General features: G+C 37.2%; 1 protein-coding gene across 4 annotated transcripts; it reads right to left on the bottom strand.

Moving 5' to 3' along the window:
• Positions 1–13,280: 13,280 nt before the first annotated feature.
• Positions 13,281–15,367, bottom strand: LOC107801685 (uncharacterized). Of its 4 annotated transcripts, none has more exons than XM_075249238.1 (3): positions 15,212–15,307; positions 14,287–14,431; positions 13,281–14,195 (listed from the first exon to the last, which is right to left on the bottom strand). In XM_075249238.1, the coding sequence occupies exon 3, from the start codon at positions 14,190–14,192 to the stop codon at positions 13,359–13,361; it is 834 nt and encodes a 277-aa protein (XP_075105339.1). In that variant the 5' UTR covers positions 14,193–14,195; positions 14,287–14,431; positions 15,212–15,307; the 3' UTR covers positions 13,281–13,358. The 4 variants fall into 4 exon arrangements, with proteins under 4 accessions (XP_075105339.1, XP_075105341.1, XP_075105342.1 ...); XM_075249240.1 differs by having other exon boundaries at positions 14,309–14,431; XM_075249241.1 differs by having other exon boundaries at positions 14,309–14,428; positions 15,212–15,290.
• Between the last annotated feature and the right edge of the window lie 2,169 nt (positions 15,368–17,536).

Below are 17,536 nucleotides of genomic sequence, written 5' to 3'. Positions count from 1 at the left end.
TTGGGAGCCCGCCCATAATAACAGAGGCATACATTTCAAGATCAAGTTAGAAGACAATAAAACAGAGGGTTACAACAAGAATCTCCAACAGGAAACAATAAAATCTCAACACCGGAAACAGAAGGTTGCAACAAGAGGTCCCAGCACAAATTCAGGCGCATGACTCAAAAGGAAGAAAAGACGCGTCTTGAAAGAAGCAGCTGGTGAACATTAAATCATGCCCAGCATAACAAGTCTGATGAAGAAAGTCGTACCCACCAGAGGAACCGCCAAAAGCTTAATGAAGAAAGCCATGTCCCCAGCGGACCGAGCAAAATGATGAAAACTGGTATTCAGAAAAGCAGATGGCCAGTATCATTCCAAAATTCACGGAAGAAAAGCACCGGAGGAAACACAAGTCGACAAGAAAGCAAGGCAACAAGAACAAATTTCAATCTAGCCTAGCTTCTTGTTTTCTTTTAAGCACGGTGTAACAAGGAGATCGGTAAGTAGTGATAACAACATGCAACAGCAGTAACATCGCAGTCCCACGGTAGTCCCAGCTACCAAAACTTCCCGAACTACATTAACCTGATTCCCCTTTAGCCAGGGATATGTAGGAAACCTTTGAAGCAAAGGTTCGGTTAAATCTTTTTCAAAAAAATGCTTCACACGGAGTACTCGGATGGGCAAAAATCGCTCGCTTTATCTTTGCACGAAAACCCTTCGTGTCTCCGGGCAAAGAGGGGCAGCTGTAAGCACGTGATTTTTGCCCTATATGAGAAATACTCCCAAAAAAATGCAAAATAAAATGATTTTCCTTGGTGTGCAATTTTGAGTATTTTTGTGATATTTTTGGATAATTATTTGTATTTGTTTGTGTTTGCTTATTTGTTAAATTAATAAAAATATAAAAATATGTCGCATTTTGCATGTAGGATTTAATTCTACAATTGTTAGTAATTAAATTAGTTTTACAAAAATTAAAAATTACAAAAATAGGCACCTTTTGCATTTTTAGCATTTAATGTCCAAATATACAATTTTATGCTTAATTATTACTTAATTGTGCGTTAATTATTATTGGGAATTAATTTGCGCTTTTATAACTTAATTTAGTTCTTAATAATAATTTAAGTACTTTTATAATTAGTTTTAGAAAATAAAAGAAGAAAAGAGAACAAAAATACAAAATAAAATCGGATTGGGCCACTTCTTCAATTGTAAGCCAAAGGCCCAAAAAAAATTGCCCAATCTTCTCCACGACCCAGTCCACTTCAGACCGGGTCGACCCGGTCCGCCCCATGACCCAAATACCCAACACCCCTTTTTCATTTTGTCAAAACACAAAACAAAACAAAAAAATAAAAAAACCCAAAAACCCTAAAAACCTAAACTAACCCATCCGCCCCTTCCCTATCTTCTTCTTCCCCAAACTCAAAAAACTCCTCCAAAGCTCCAACCAAGCATCCATGGCTGCCCAGCTTCCCGTCCCAAACACCACCAAACGACACAACCTCCTTCGCGTTCAAACGACCCCAGCCCTATCCGTCATTGATGAAGCTCGTCGAGCTCAAGCTTGAGCTCGACGTCCATGTCACTGCTGCTTCTGTTTCAAACCAAACAACCTGCTACTCCTGCCTTCTACTTCATCGTCCAAACAACCAAACGACCACAGCCTTGACGAGTCAGCTGTTGTTCGAAGCTCCCATCGCCGCTGCTCGTCACGGCCAAGCTCGCACGCTGCCATCGGGTCCAGTACCATTTCGCCATGGACGTCGTTGACCAGTTGCTTCTGCTTGCTGCGTCGACCAGCTTCACGGCTTCATCTTCCCCATGGCTAAACGACCTCTGTTACTGCTTCGCTTCTCCGAGCTTGGGCATCACCATGGCCAGGCTGTCGCCGGACTGCTGCTGCTCGACGTCCAGTTCCTCCGAGCTGCTGCTGTTCTTCACTTCTCCTTCGCCCAGCTGCTATATCTTCAGACGAACTGCTCGTTTGAGTTTTAGTCGAGGTCGTCGAGCGTCGTTTTGAGTTCGTCAAGTTTACAAGGGAGGTGAGTTCGTCATTGAGTCCGGACAGATTTATTCCCATTTGAGTTTTGTCAAAACAGTTCATACATATGTCGTGTTGATCCGGTTAGTAGTTTTTGAATTTTATGTTTGTCCGTATTTTGTTTTGATATTTTCGAATCTAAAATCGGCAAATGTTTGTTTTGTTTATCGTTTGAATTAATTTTTAGTTCATGTCATATGTTGTTTGTTAAATTAATTTTTCAGATTTCAAATGGAAGTTAATTAGTTATTTTTCATGTTTATTTCATGTTTGTATTGTTGTTTAAGTGAATATTTGTTAGATTCAAATTGAAATTTAATTAATTATTTCTTTAATTTGTTTCTTGTTGTTTCCAGAAAATATTAATGTTGTTTGAATCGTTAGAATCCGTCATGTGTGTTGCTTAAAACAGATTTAATTCATGTTCATCTTTGTTTGAAGTTCATGTTTAAATCCAGCGATTTAATGTGAGTTTATGTTTGTTTTGATTTGTTAGTTTAATTTGAATCATGCATATTGTTGTTTGTATTATTGTCTCTTTGTTCATCCATTAATGGTCTAAATTAACCAGGATTGGTTCCCGATATGGTTGATTTATTTCCATTAATTTGGAGTTTGTGTTGTTCATCATGTTCATGTAAATTGTTGTTGAAGATTGTTGAGAAATTGATCATCTTGACTATATTTTGGTTGAGTTATGATTAATTGATTGTTTAGAGCAGAGGGGTAATTTGGTAAATTGCATTGCATTCGAGGGTAGATTTGTAATTGCAATAAGGTCGGAGGGGTAGTTTGGTAATTGAATATTATTTTAATTCTTTATGTTAAGCATAGGGGACAAATATAATGGGGTGGGGTTTTTAATGTACTTGTTTAATGTAATGGGGGATAAGACAAAACATAATGGGGAGGAATCTTGTACTTTTTTAATATAGGCATGGGGGACATATTGTAATGGGTTGGGAATGTGGTATTTATTTAATGTAGGCATGGGGGACAAAATTTAAAATAAAGAAGACATTTAATAGTGGGCCAAAGCATGCCATTGGGGGAATAATTTTGGGGTTGGGAATGGAAGACTTGTCTTGCTATATATAGAGTCATCCTTGACTTGAAATAGGGAGGATTTTTTGAGAGAGTTTTGAGAACTTGAATATTATTGAGAGGATTTTTGGGGAGAGAGTTTTAATACGTGAGGTAGAACATAAAACATTTTTCTACATTTTGAGAGCGGACATACTTGAAATATTTTGAGAGTAAAAGAGAAATGCAATTTGAATTTTCACTCGAATAATTTCCGTTTGCTTTTCTCGAGGGTTATTCAAAATCCGAAACTACTGCCTCTTGCATCTGTTCTCTCTTCTGCTTTGATTGTGATTGTACTTTTGCACTACTGAGTTTTCAATCTGTTACTGGGTCATTCTACTGGTTGTTACTGGTTTTGCGGTGTTGCTGAACCTGCTGTTGCCGCGTTATTACTGTTGCTGACTCCTACTTCTTTTGTTCTTGTACTGCTGTTTCCAGGTACACATTTGTACACTCTTGGCTTGAAGCGAAAAATGAAATATTAATCAGGCTCCTGTTCCTGTTGAATTCTTTTGTTTGGATCTGTGTTTGAATATTAATTTTCCTCTCTTTGTATAAAAATGTAGTTGATTAATTAATGAGTAATGAGGCTGCATATGTATGATTTCTTCATCTAATAATGCTAGTTTAAATTATTTGAAGAATAGTTAATTGGCTTTGATATTATTGTGTATCCCTCTCATGTTCTAGCATTAGTAAATAATAGAATATAAAAATGAAAGCAGTTTTTCTTTGTACAAACTCGATCGCAATTTTCCAATCGCATTAGCCGTAAACTAATAACTAATAAGTTACGTTTTCAGCATGTAAATAATTAAGAGATTTTCTTTTATTTTAGAGACGAACTTAATAGAAAATATAGTCACTATAGGTTTATCCTTTAAAATAAAAATGAGACGAGCCTCGCCAAATAAATCACAAACCGCCGGGGCCCTCAATAAAATACATAACCATTGACTAGACTTTGGATTTGGCCGTTTAATGAACCTTCACGGCCTCTTCCTAAAATAACAATACGTTAGACTCTTTAGGACGCGCCTTAATAAATCTTACCTTCTTAAACTCGGGTGCACATTTATGTGACCCAAATCCAATTCTCAACGGAGTCGAAATGTGTTTTTGATCACGGGTACATTGATTGTGACGTGGTTCGAGATGCGTGTCCATGACGTTGCAAATTCATTTTAAAAAAAATAAGAATGAGATGAGCCTCGCCAAATAAAATACAAATTGCGGGGCCCTCAGTAAATATTTGCTTTAAAAATTGTTTAGACTTCGGGAAGGACCGTTTAGTAAAATTCCACGGTCCTACCCAAAATAAATACGCTAGTCGCTTTAGGCGCGCCTTTAATAATTTAATTTCCTTAAACTCGGGTGCACATTGATGTGACCCAAATCCAAATCTCAATGGAGTCAAAGTGTGTCGACGACCACGGGTACATTGATTGTAATGCGGTTCGAGATACATTTTCATAACGTTGCAATTCTTGATAAAAACAGTAAATGATAAAAGCGGTTAAAAGTTAAATTTTGCACATAAGTTCACACTTGTATAAAATCAGATAATCAAGCCGAATATAACAGTTGAGCGACCGTGCTAGAACCACGGAACTCGGGAATGCCTAACACCTTCTCCCGGGTTAACAGAGTTCCTTATCCGGATTTCTGGTACGCAGACTGTAATATGGAGTCATTCTTTTCCTCGATTCGGGATTAAAATTGGTGACTTGGGACACCCTAAATCTCCCAAGTGGCGACTCTGAAATAATTAAACCAATCCCGTTTCGATTGTCCTTTAATTGGAAAAAACTCCCTTGCACCCCATCGGGTGCGGAAAAAGGAGGTGTGACAATGAGCTGGAAAAAAATGGGTTTTAGAAATAGACCTCAACAAGAGCTAGAATGCCTTTGAAATCAAGTTAACGAGCAAAACTCTAAACAAAATTATTCATCAGATTTCGATGGAAATTTGGCGATAATGACTCGGACCGGAAACCTTCAACAGAAACAAAAACACTATTGACCACGAATCGCGAACAGGACACCTTTTGACCGTAGCTTTGTAAGGGAGATCCTAACTGGATAAGAAGATCAGGCTACCATGGGCGTTTTGGGTATATTAGTTGAGTTCTCTGTCCAGCGGCGACTGTGTGTGTGTTTATCAACGAGCTCGTCGCTGGCTTGGTGGGAAGGCGAGAATCCGGTGAGTCCTGATGGTAATGGCTGGAAACAAGCTGGGTGTTCTGTGTGTTGTTGATGGCGGTGGCTGGCTGACTAGAGATAAGGATGAAGACGAAGAACGATGGGGGGGGGGGGTTGGTCGTCTGGTTCAAGAAGAAAGTAGAACGATGGGGGGTTGAAGAAGATGGGTGGAGCGGCGGAGGCTGGTGGTCGTTGGAAGGGTGTTCGTCTGGTTGAGGGTGGTCGTTCTCTTGTAGATGAAGATGGCTACTATTGCTAGGTTTTTTTTTGTTGTCTAGTTGAAGAAGAAGAAGAAGAAGAAGAAGGCAGCCATGGGTTTTTAAGGTTTAGTTCAGTCTCTCCTTATTTTAAGAAGAAGGTCCCGACTCTAAGTTTTTTGGGTCCTTCAGGGTTTGGCTCAAAAGAGAACCGATTTTGGGCTTAATTTGGGGTACAATTGCCTTTAAAAGTGGCCTTTTAATTCTACAAGGCTAAAAATATTTGTTTCTTTTCTAAAATAATATACTATAAAATTGTAAAATCACTCTTAATTAATTAAAACCAACTATACTATGACATGAAGCTGTTTTTGGTATTTTCAAGATTATACTAAAATAAAATAGGTTCAAAGTAACATATCTTTCTAAAAATATCTAATACGTGAATTAAATAGAGAAATATGGAACTGTTTTTTGTATTTTTCCATTTTTTGATAAAAATAATGTAAAAGAGTCAAAATTACTTGAGATAACTATATTAGACCTAAACTAAGTATTTAAATGCTAAAATATGTAAAATTTTGGGGAGGGTCAAAAAATCACATGTCTACAGCATTTGATATTCTTTTATCATAGTTATTTTTAATTATTTGATTAACTTGATAAGGTCCTTGATTAAATTTTGAGACTTGTCATTGTGATGAAGATCATGATAATGAGAGTAAGTTTCTTATAATTTAATCTAAATCTGTTCTTGATCGTAGGATTATTAATTTGGACATTAGTAATCTGGTTAGATCAATATTTATGTGATCGTCTTTATGCGATAAAGATTAGTTGATCTCATTAATTAAATCACACAGACAGATGATGCATATAGAGATATGATCATTGAACCGACTCATTGGATAATTCCTAATGGTTAGAATTACCATAAACTGTCAATAGGATATTTTCTTGAAGAATGTGATGTAAAAATTTCCTTTGACCTGAGATCGATATAGTAATTAACAAGTTATTTATTGTGCTTTGATACTAGACACCTATGGCCCTAGGGCTATAGTTGAAAGGAAATTGGGTATGATTAAATACTTGTAGAATTAGTGATTGATCAAGATGAAATCTGTCAACTCTTGGTAATGAGTTTAAGCTCCATGTTGTCATGAATTATAAACAACCAAACTAAGACCTTGGACAGGGCAATTGAATGAAAGAAGAAATGAGTTTCTTAAGTTATTCAATGGTCGATTATAATTTACATGAACACATAGTTGGTCACCTATTTGGATTTGACAGTTGAACCATATCCTAGGGTGACCCAGAACTATAAGGACAGAAGGAATTACTACATTATTCTTCTACTGTTTCTTGAGAGTAAATTGTATACTTCATGCTATGCTGTCGTTAAGGAGTGTTGCAAGACGCCACCCTTGATTAGTATATTGATGTAGTCAATTTACTACCGGTTTAGTATTGAACCTAAGGGGTCACACATTAACGAGTGTTCTGATCTTTGCTAGAGGATTAATTATTTTATTATTTGGTAATTAAATTAAGGAATTTAATTAGTCAAATAAATTTAGTTATTAGTCCAAATAAAATATTATTATATTTTTTGCTAGCACAGAGGATATAATTAATATTGTGAATAAATTGAAGTTTTCTATTTGGAATAGAAAATTAAATTATTTCTCTTGGTTGAAATATATATATAAATATATATATATATATATATATATATATTTATATATTTATTAGTCATAAATGATATTTATTTATATATATAGAATATATATTTATAAATATTGTTTAAAGAGTTAGCCGTGAAATCCAATTTAGAATTGGATTGTTAAACTACACCGCAACTTGCCTACTTATGGATTTGCAATTTTCAATTACAAAATTATTAATATAAAAAGTTTATAGCATAGAATCCAATTTAGAATTGGATATGAAAGGTCTATAGAGCTCTCGGCAATCACGTTACCATGTGAATGGTAATTCCGATTTTTTTCTTCATACAACAACAACAACATCCAAGTATAATCCCACAAGTGGGGTCTAGGGAGGGCAATATGTACACAGACCTTACCCCTACCCCGAAGGGCAGAGAGGCTGTTTCCAGGAGACCCTCGGCTCAAGAGAGCAACAAGAGACAATATATTAGTACTATCAATAGGCTCATAATAAAACATATAATACATAACATAAAATAAAAATAACAACAATATAAGAAATATAGGAAATACGAAAATGATGGAGAAAAGGATGTAAGGTATACTAATATCCAATAGATATAGCGTTGCATCAGTAGCTGGTCAGTAGCATCCTAAGACTAACTCCTACATGGTTAGTCTCACTCTAGTGCGCTGTATTAATATTCACAAACTACCCTCTAACCTACAAGCTTAATGCTCGACCTCCAAAATTCTCTGTCAAGGGTCATGTCCTCAGAAATCCTAAGTCGTGTCATGTCCTGCCTGATCACCTCCCCCCATACTTCTTAGGCCTCCCTCTACCTCTCCTCATACCCACCACCGCCAGTCGCTCACACCTCCTCACTGGTGCATTAGTGCTCCTCCTCTGAATATGCCCGAACCATCTGAGTCTTGCTTCCCGCATCTTGTCCTCCATGGGGTCCACGCCCACCTTCTCTCGAATATCTTCATTCCTAATCTTGTCCATCCTTGTATGCCCGCACATCCACCTCAGCATCTTCATCTCTGCTACTTTCATCTTCTGGATGTGCGAATTTTTAACCGGCCAACACTCGGTCCCATACAACATAGCAGGCCTAACCACTGCTATATAAAACTTACCTTTTAGTAATGGTGGCACTTTCTTGTCACACAAGACTCCCGTTTCTAACCTCCACTTCATCCACCCCACCCCTATACGATGTGTGACATCCTCATCGATCTCCCCGGTCCCCTGAATAACTGACCCAAGGTACTTGAAACTACCCCTCTTAGGGATGACTTGCGAGTCGAGCCTCACTTCCACTCCTGCTTCCGTCGGCTCGACCCCAAATTTGCACTCGAGGTATTCCGTCTTCGTCCTGCTCAGCCTAAAACCTTTAGACTCAAGGGCATGTCTCCAAACCTCTAGCCTCTCGTTGACTCCGCGTCGTGTCTCGTCAATTAGGACTATGTCATTCGCAAATAGCATGCACCATGGCACCTCCCCTTGAATATGCTGCGTTATGGCATCCATCACCAGGGAAAATAGGAAAGGGCTGAACGCAGACCCTTGGTGAACCCTATAACAACCGGAAAATGGTCGAAGTCGCCTCCTACTGTCCTAACCCGAGTCTTATATCCATCATACATGTCTCTAATCGCCCTAATGTAGTCAACCGGGACCCCTTTAACCTCTAGGCATCTCTATAGGACCTCCCTAGGAACCCTGTCGTACGCTTTCTCTAGATCGATAAACACCATGTGGAGATCCTTCTTCTTATCCCTGTATTGTTCCATCCTCCTCCTAATAAGGTGGATAGCTTCTGTGGTAGATCGCCCCGGCATGAACTCGAACTGGTTATCTGAAATAGACACCGTCCTTCGCACTCTCATTTCTACCACTCTCTCCCAGACTTTCATGGTGTGACTCAGTAATTTGATACCCCTATAGTTGTTACAACTCTGCACATCACCTTTGTTCTTATACAGCGGAACCATCGTACTCCACCTCCATTCTTCAGGCATTTTATTAGTCTTGAATATAACATTAAATAACCCAGTAAGCCATTCCAAGCCTGCTCTACCCACACACTTCCAAAGTTCAACCGGAATTTTGTCTGGCCCGGTAGCTCTGCCCCTCCTCATCTTACGCATTGCCTGCATGACCTCGTCGACCTCAATATACCTACAATAACTTAATTCATGGGGGTTGTTGGCATTCCTCAATTCACCTAGCACAATATCCTGATCCCCTTCTTCATTTAGAAGTTTATGAAAGTAGGTTTGCCATCTCCTCTTAATCTGGTCATCCCCCATCAAAACTTTGCCGTCATCATCTTTTATGCACCTCACTTGGTCCAGATCTCGAGCCGTCCTCTCTCTCACCTTAGCGAGTTGGAATAACTTCTTCTCCCCTCCTTTGTTCCCTAGTTCCTCATACAGACGAGCAAAAGCTGTTGTCTTAGCCTCCATTACTGCCATCTTCGCCTCCTTCCTAGCTACCTTATATCTCTCACTGTTCGCTCTCTTCTCCTCCTCTCCAGAGCTCCCTACGAACCGTAGGTATGCTGCCTTCTTCGCTTCCACTTTATCTTGGACAACTGCATTCCACCACCAGTCTCCTTTGTGGCGACTGGTGCGTCCTGAAGATATCCCTAACACCTCTCTCGCCGCCTTCTTTATACAATCAGCCGTCGTCGACCACATAGTGTTTGTGTCCCCACTACTTCTCCAAGCTCTCATTGCTGATAATCTTCCTTCCAACTCCTGAGCTTTATCCTTAGTCAAAGCACCCCACCTAATCCTCGGACAGCCTCGTACTGACCTCTTCTTCCTCCTTATCCTAATACCAATGTCCATCACCAAAAGCCTATGTTGCGTTGCTAGGGTCTCACCTGGGATAACTTTGCAATCCTCGCACAACCTTATGTCGCATCTCCTGAGGAGGAGATAGTCAATCTGAGTCTTCGCCATCGAACTTTTGTAAGTAACCAAATGTTCATCCCGCTTCAGAAAACTTGAGTTCGCAATCACTAGATCGAATGCCTTGGCAAAGTCCAACAACGAAGTGCCCCCTCCGTTTCGCTCCCCGACACCAAAGTCGCCATGCACCTCAGTATAACCAACTGCAGACGACCCAATATGACCATTGAAATCTCCTCCTATGAATAACCTCTCCGAAGGCGGAATACTACGAACGATGTCATCCAACCCCTCCCAAAAACGCCTTTTAATCTCCTCATCCAAGCCTACTTATGGCGCGTATGCGCTAACGACATTTAAAGTACACTCACCCCCCACCAATTTAATAGTCATTAGTCTATCATTCACTCGCCTGACCTCTACCACCGACTCTCTAAGATGGTTATCTACCAGGATACCCACTCCATTCTTACCCTTCAGGACTCCAGAGTACCATAACTTATACCCCTCCACGTTTTTCGCCCTCGATCCAACCCACCTAGTCTCCTGGACACACGCTATATTAATCTTCCTCTTCTAAAGTATCTTCACCAACTCTATAGACTTACTCGTTAGCGAACCTATGTTCCATGACCCGATTCTCAACCTATAGGCTCCCTTGCCCCCTCTACCTCCCCTACCTCCCGTCCCACACCCTGACCCCGGCCCCCTACTCTGCCCCACCCGAGTACATGGCCTTAATCTATCATCCCAGATTACAGCCACTAAGACTACGACAAATCTCAAGAAGACTCACTAGTGCACAACGAACAACGAATCCAACTAGAAGGAAACAAGTGACTACAAGTACACTAGTCGAATGATTGAACTATTGTGAACCAAAGTAACTTCAATTTAGCTAACACCAAAAGGGAAACAGTAGAACGGGAGGTACCAACTCCCGAGAACCAAACCTGTGTTAATTTGTTGTACTTGATGTAGTTGTACACTCGCGCACCGCTTCCCACCGCCCGTTGCGGACGCTCGTCCTGGTTGCTCTCCTTTGCTAGTGCTTGTGCGCCCAACTTCTCTCCACAACTTCGAGAATTTCCCTGAAAACACAAAAATACCCCGACCCGAAAACCAAAAAAGGGTTGTCACCACTACCACTGGTGTAGCCCTGATAGTAGTAGGGGAAATGTAGGGAAAAAGCAGAGAACTACACAAATATCTAATGAAATATATTGCCAGAACACTTGATAACTACTATAAATTAAGAAATAATGAGTATTCTTATATAAATTAAACAAATCGAAATTATACTAGATGAAATAGAACCTTAAGTTGATTTAAAACAGTCAAATATGAATAAAAACTGAAACTTAATGAAAATTTCTTGAATGTAATTGTAAAAATAACCAAAACCCAGTTCAAATCAACCAAAAATCAAGTTGAATAAGATGGAATAAAGTTGAAGTGATTGAAAATCCGTCAATAATGAATAAAATCGAAACTTTAACAAGAAATTTCAAGAATCTAATAGTAAACAAACCTGTAAGTGACGGAGCAAAGCAAGGGAAAAATTGAAAATAAAGACAGAACGAAAAAGGACAACGACTTTAGCCAAATCAACGGATCGAAACTTTAAAAAGGCAGACTATGAAGAAGAAGAAGATTAATCTCTTCTAACAGAACTTTTCGTTTAGTCGCCGTGAAGTCACCACAGGCGGCGAGGATCAGGGCCGACTCAGTGAAATCGTCGTGGATTGAGAAACAGGTTTATAGTTGATGCTATATAAAGGGTGATTGAGAAACATTTGCCGTATGACTTATTCTTGAAAAGAAAACCCACTTTGTGAAAGTGTGAGGTAATACAAAGCCAAGAGAGAAAATACAATTACAAGAAAAGTATTTCTTGTTCTTCTAATTTGAGTTGAGATTTTTGAGAAAAATTTCAACACAAGTTCTTTCGTTCAATTTGTTCGCGGGTTTCATTGATCAAAGAGTTGATAGCAAGGATCGGTCTCGGTGTAGATACGCATATAGAGTCTTCGCACTATCGAAGAAATTTTGAAACGAGACTCTTTTTACCAGGTACGTCTTGGATCAGATCTTTGGCATGTAAATAAATTTTAAACAAGACAAGATCTGCCTAGGATTATTATTGTCTTCCCTGCGTGTTACGAACACCTATACGCAATCCTTCAAAGAATGCATTTCAAGAAATGCTTTCAGTTTTGCGGAGTCGTGCTCAATGTACCACTTGTTTAGCCTATATTTTGTATTGGAAATGTCCTTAGTTTGTCGATACATTCCGTGGCGTGAACTCTTTGCATTACACAGATTATTCAAACTTTCTGATACTGCTATCATTCACTGAGAAATAATAAGGATGTTTTACAGTCTTGCTGGTAGCTCAGTTGACAATTAACATTTGAGCCGATGGTCTATCAGAAACAACTTCTTCGCCTTCATAAATTAAAGGTATCTGCATTAGGGTGGCACACGGGTGGTCGGGTCGGAAATAGGCGGGTAGAAAACGATTAATGCAAAAACGGATAAATTATCCGACCCGAACCATATTTAATCAAAATAGAAAATAGGGTCACTTTTGGGAGAATTCCTAATCTTTCGACGAACCCTCAATTTGAGTCTTTACAAATATAAAAGTTAAACTCATTAGTTATCCATTTTAAGTGGATAATATGGTTTTTATCCATATTTGACCCATTTTTAAAAAGTTCATTACCCATCTTTTAGTGGATAATATGGATGAATAATTATTTTTTTATCCATTTTACCACCAGTAGGTTGCGTACATATTACTCTCCCCACTTATGGGATTCCACTGGGTCTGTTGTTGTTGTTGTACTTATGCATTCACATGTTCTCATCAGAATAAATCAAAGAGTATCTCTTGTGTTTATAATTCTGTCTTCTTTTAAGATAATCTGATGGAGGAGAAAGTAGGGAACCATGGTTTTGTTCTTTTTTCTTGGTGCAAATTCAACAATTACAAATTGTAAACACAAATTCCTTTCTATAGTCTCCCTGTCTCCAGCATGCTGGAAACTAAAATGTCAATATAGCACTTGTAATTGCCTCCAAGAACTACAAAGATTATACTAATGAAGAGCTGAAGGTCTGACAAAGAAATTTAAACTACTCTTTCCTTCAACTATTTCATCAAGTTATAGCTATTTCAATTAAAATCAAATTTTATACAAAAATCAGAAACAAAGGCATGCTTCAACTTGTTTCACTGCAACCTTTGTCTCTTGTCCAGGTGAACAAAACTGTTACAATTTTCACCTGCAGACACCAATCTGTGATATCCTAAATAAGGTGACAACATTTGAGATGATCCACAAGTCATCTCAAAGTAAGGCTGACTAGAATTTGCAGCATTATTCTGAGTGACAATACCAGCTTCACAACCTTTGATTGAAACTGGTGGAATATGTAATGGCTGAAACTGAGGCGGATTACGCCATCTAGGAAGCGGTCCGGCTACAAGTAATGTTTGCAAAAGTGGCCCTGATTCAAGAACAGCTTGAAGGAATTTCCCTTGTTGAGGCAATGTCTTTCCCTTAACAAGACTTTCAATAACCAACGAGGCCGGATCAAGATCAACTTTTGCCATTTCTTGAGGGACAACAGTGTATGAAACCGGAACGAGAGGCTGGTTTACAAATGGCATTGCATTTGAATCAGCCACATTGATGTTGGAAAGTTCAGGGGATGTAACAGCATCCAAAAAGGACTCGACGGGGGATGAATTCTGTGATTGGTAATTGTATGTTTCAGTGAGACTATTCGATTCAATAGTGCTTGAATTCGCCTTCGTAGCCTTAACTAGTGAGCAATCAACTTGGATTTGAGAAGGGGGATTGAGCAAATCAGCCTGATTGATTTTGTTGACTAGTTTCTGAAGTTGATCTCTTGCTTCATCTCTTTCTTGATAAGCCATCTTTATGAGTTTGATTAATTGCTTCACATATTCATTGTTCTTTCTCTTTTCTTCACTTGCTTCCATTTTCAGTTTTTCAAGTTCAAGACTAGTGTATAGAACCTTCTGTCTCATTTCTTCCATTGTCTGCAAAATTTATCAAAAGTTAAGTCAGAGAAAAGTACTCAAAATTTTAATTCCTTTTCAGAAAGGAAGTGGAGGGGAGCCTTGGAGCAACCGTAAAATTGTCCACGTATAACCTATAGGGTTCGAGCCGTGGAAGCCTTTCATTAGGGTAGGTTGTCTATATCACACCCCTTGGAGTGCTGCCCTTCCACGGACCCCTACGTGAACACGAGATGCCTTGTACACCGGCTGCCCTTCTAGAAACAAAGTTTTTAGCCATGTTAACACTCATGAAAGATCATAAATATCATGGATGTAATTTAATAGAATTTGATTAATCAGTAATTATTATTATTATATGAATAAGTTATTCAAAGTTAGGAGTAATAGTAAAACCATAGATAGGGCCAATGAGTTAGGTCGTGAATATATCAGTCAACTCCAAAACTTTAGAAAAGTGAATGTAAAACATGGTTCACCTTTGGATACTTTATAGTATTAAAGAAAATATGGTGCATTGGGCCCTGTAAAATTGAAATTTACTTGGACACTTTAAAATTCTACTACTACTTTTGAAAGTCCTTAACAGAAACATGTTCTAAACTAGGAGAAAATGGTATTGCACCACTTTTACCCAACAAAAAAAAAACTTCAGTAAGCCACTATGCCAACAACAACAACTAAACTTTATTTCCACCAAGTTGGAGTCGGCTATATGAATTCTCACAGTCGCTATATTTAACTCAAACACCATTTACTTATATTCAGAACCTTCACTCACAGAAACAGAGAGAATTTAGGATTATTGCAGAAAATCTTTAGTGACACTATGAAGAGAAGTGTGAATTGAACACAAGAAAACTTATTGAGGAAAAGAAGTAAAGGAAGCATTAATAACAGGAGGAGGAAAAGAATTTAATAGAATAGAGTGAATCTAAACAATTAAGAAGGCTTTAAATTCTGAAGAAAAACTTGTGAAGAGGAAATGAACTGAGACATTAACCAAACAAGAGAGTAAAGAATGACTTAATTCCTACCTCTTGATAACTCCATAAAGAATCCATTTGGTCCATTTTCTCTCAGAGTCGCACACTTTTTGAACTTGGAAAGAAGAAGAGAAAACTACAGAAAGGAAGAGAGTTTGTACTATGTATTATATAGAAGGAAAGTAGAACCAAACAGGACAAAAGAAGGTGCGGTATAGACCAACCAATCCCCATCATGGAAAGGCAAAATTATTATGGAATCTTATTAAAGACCTTCCATAACATAATTTTTTTTTTTAAAAAAAAAACCTTCACATTTTCTTTCTTGTGGAAAATTGTATTTGTGTCTCTAGTCTCTAATCATATAGATATACTAAAAAAATTGAGTTAAGATATATGCTTGGATTGTGTAAAAAATATTTCCATAAATAACTTATTAGGTAATTTTTGTTAAATCTCCTAATAGATATTGATTATTAATATGGTAAAATAATAAGTAACCTACTAGCACACGTTAAAATTCACATATAGTAAAATAATCATTCACATTGTCAGTTGTATATACAGCCAAACCTATATAACAATCTTATTTGTTCCGATATTTTCGTCTGCTATAGTGAAGTGTTGTTATAGAGGATGTATATATATTACAGTCAGACATCTTTATAACAACATCCTTATATAACAACACTTCATTATAAAAGCCAAGTTTTTTCGGGATCAATTTTTATGTTATGTTATAATATATGTTTTCTATAACAGCACTTTGTTATAATATCCAAAAATATTTGGAACCTGTTATAGAAAGGTTTGACTGTATAACATAGCACAAGAATCAGTTACGAGTAAAACTTGATTTTTATAGTGAAATACTGACTATTTAAATCTAATTTTAAAAAAAGCTTCACTTTTTCTTTCTTGTAGAAAATTGGTTCTCTCTCTTTTTCTTCTTTCTACACATATAGATATACTCATATAAGTACTCCTCTCTCTTTCATAAATAGTATAATAAATCATATAGTCAATGACTAAAATCCAGTTAGATTTTCCTTAAATATTCCATTGAGTTTGAAAATAGTTGCTCCTTTTTTCCTCTCAGTATGTGAATATAAAAGCAAGCTGTACTTTTACACGGTTTTGTTTGTTTAATAATTTTTAAGTTCCATAAATCAGATTATCCTGCTGGAAATAATACACAATTATAGTAAACCGAAAATTTAATCAATTTAATTTCGAGATTTATTTTGCGTTTCTCAATTCTGAAAGAACCTTTTTTCTATTTCTTTTCTTGGGTATGTCTCTGTTAATAATATGGTGGCTACAGCTTATCCAAGAATTAAAAAAAAATGATAAGTCGTGTTTTCTATTGGAGAAGAAAAATGAACTAACCAGCACCGTCTAATAAATGAAAATTCCAAAAAAGTTCCTAATAAAGGAATTATGCAAAACATGAAGTTATTGTACAAACAATTATATGTTATATACACAAACAGTGTAAATTAAAGTATTTTCATAATCTCTTATATTTTTTCTTGTGCCGAGGATCTGTCGAAAACAATATCTCTACCTTCTTAAAGCAAGAATAAAGTCTGCGAACACACTATTCTCCCCAGACCTCATTCGTGGGACTACACTAAGTTTGTTGCTATTGTTGTTGCATGTCATTTTAAAAATAATTTCAGGTAAATTTTGTAAAAATAGTAACTAATCTACTATTACCCATTAAACAATACTATTCTGTAATTATCTTTTTAACTTAAATACATTTTTTTAAAATTTAATACTATATAAAAGGTAAATGACTGTATTCGGTCTAATCATAGGCGTTAATTAAGCTCTTTCCTTGAGTCATATTTGGAAGGAAAGAATGGGATGGAATTTTGGTCTTTGTACTGTTGCTATTACCTCTTTTAGCTTCTCAATTTATTTGACTAAGGCAGGTATAAGGTTTTACTTATTTGCTACAATTAGTTAAACAAACAGTGTCCTGTATTAAAAGAATGTTCTGTATTAAGTCCCCGTTTATGGAAACACAAAGTAGTAATCTTTTTCCTTTCATTTGCTACATTCATTTATGTGTACGACTAGTCACTAATTTATAGTCTTAACATTTAGCGTAGTCACAGGGCGTTCGAGTTCTGGAAAAAAAAAACCTTACTAAAACGAATATTTGGAATAGTGGATACTGAATACCGAATAATTAAATCAAAAAACAAAACAATAAGCTTGGCTATAACTAAGTATTCAATAAAGCGTGAAAAAAACAACAACAACAACAACAACAATCAAATCAGTGAATTTTTATAAGTGGGGTTTGGGGGAGGGGATATAAAAGGTAGACATCATTATTCCTATCCTGGAAAGATAGAAAAATTG

This window comes from Nicotiana tabacum, chromosome 3 (genome assembly GCF_000715075.1).
Source record: "Nicotiana tabacum cultivar K326 chromosome 3, ASM71507v2, whole genome shotgun sequence".
Taxonomy (NCBI): Eukaryota; Viridiplantae; Streptophyta; class Magnoliopsida; order Solanales; family Solanaceae; genus Nicotiana; species Nicotiana tabacum.
The sequence above is the reverse complement of the archived record's forward strand: the minus strand, read 5'-3'. Positions and strand labels throughout refer to the sequence as shown.

Coding starts and splice junctions, on each gene's coding strand:
- LOC107801685 (XM_016625046.2), bottom strand. CDS start 15,247: ATGGACCAAATGGATTCTTTATGGAGTTATCAAGAG. Junction 14,196..15,211: donor CTTTATGGAGTTATCAAGAG/GTAGGAATTAAG, acceptor TAAATTTTGCAG/ACAATGGAAGAAATGAGACA.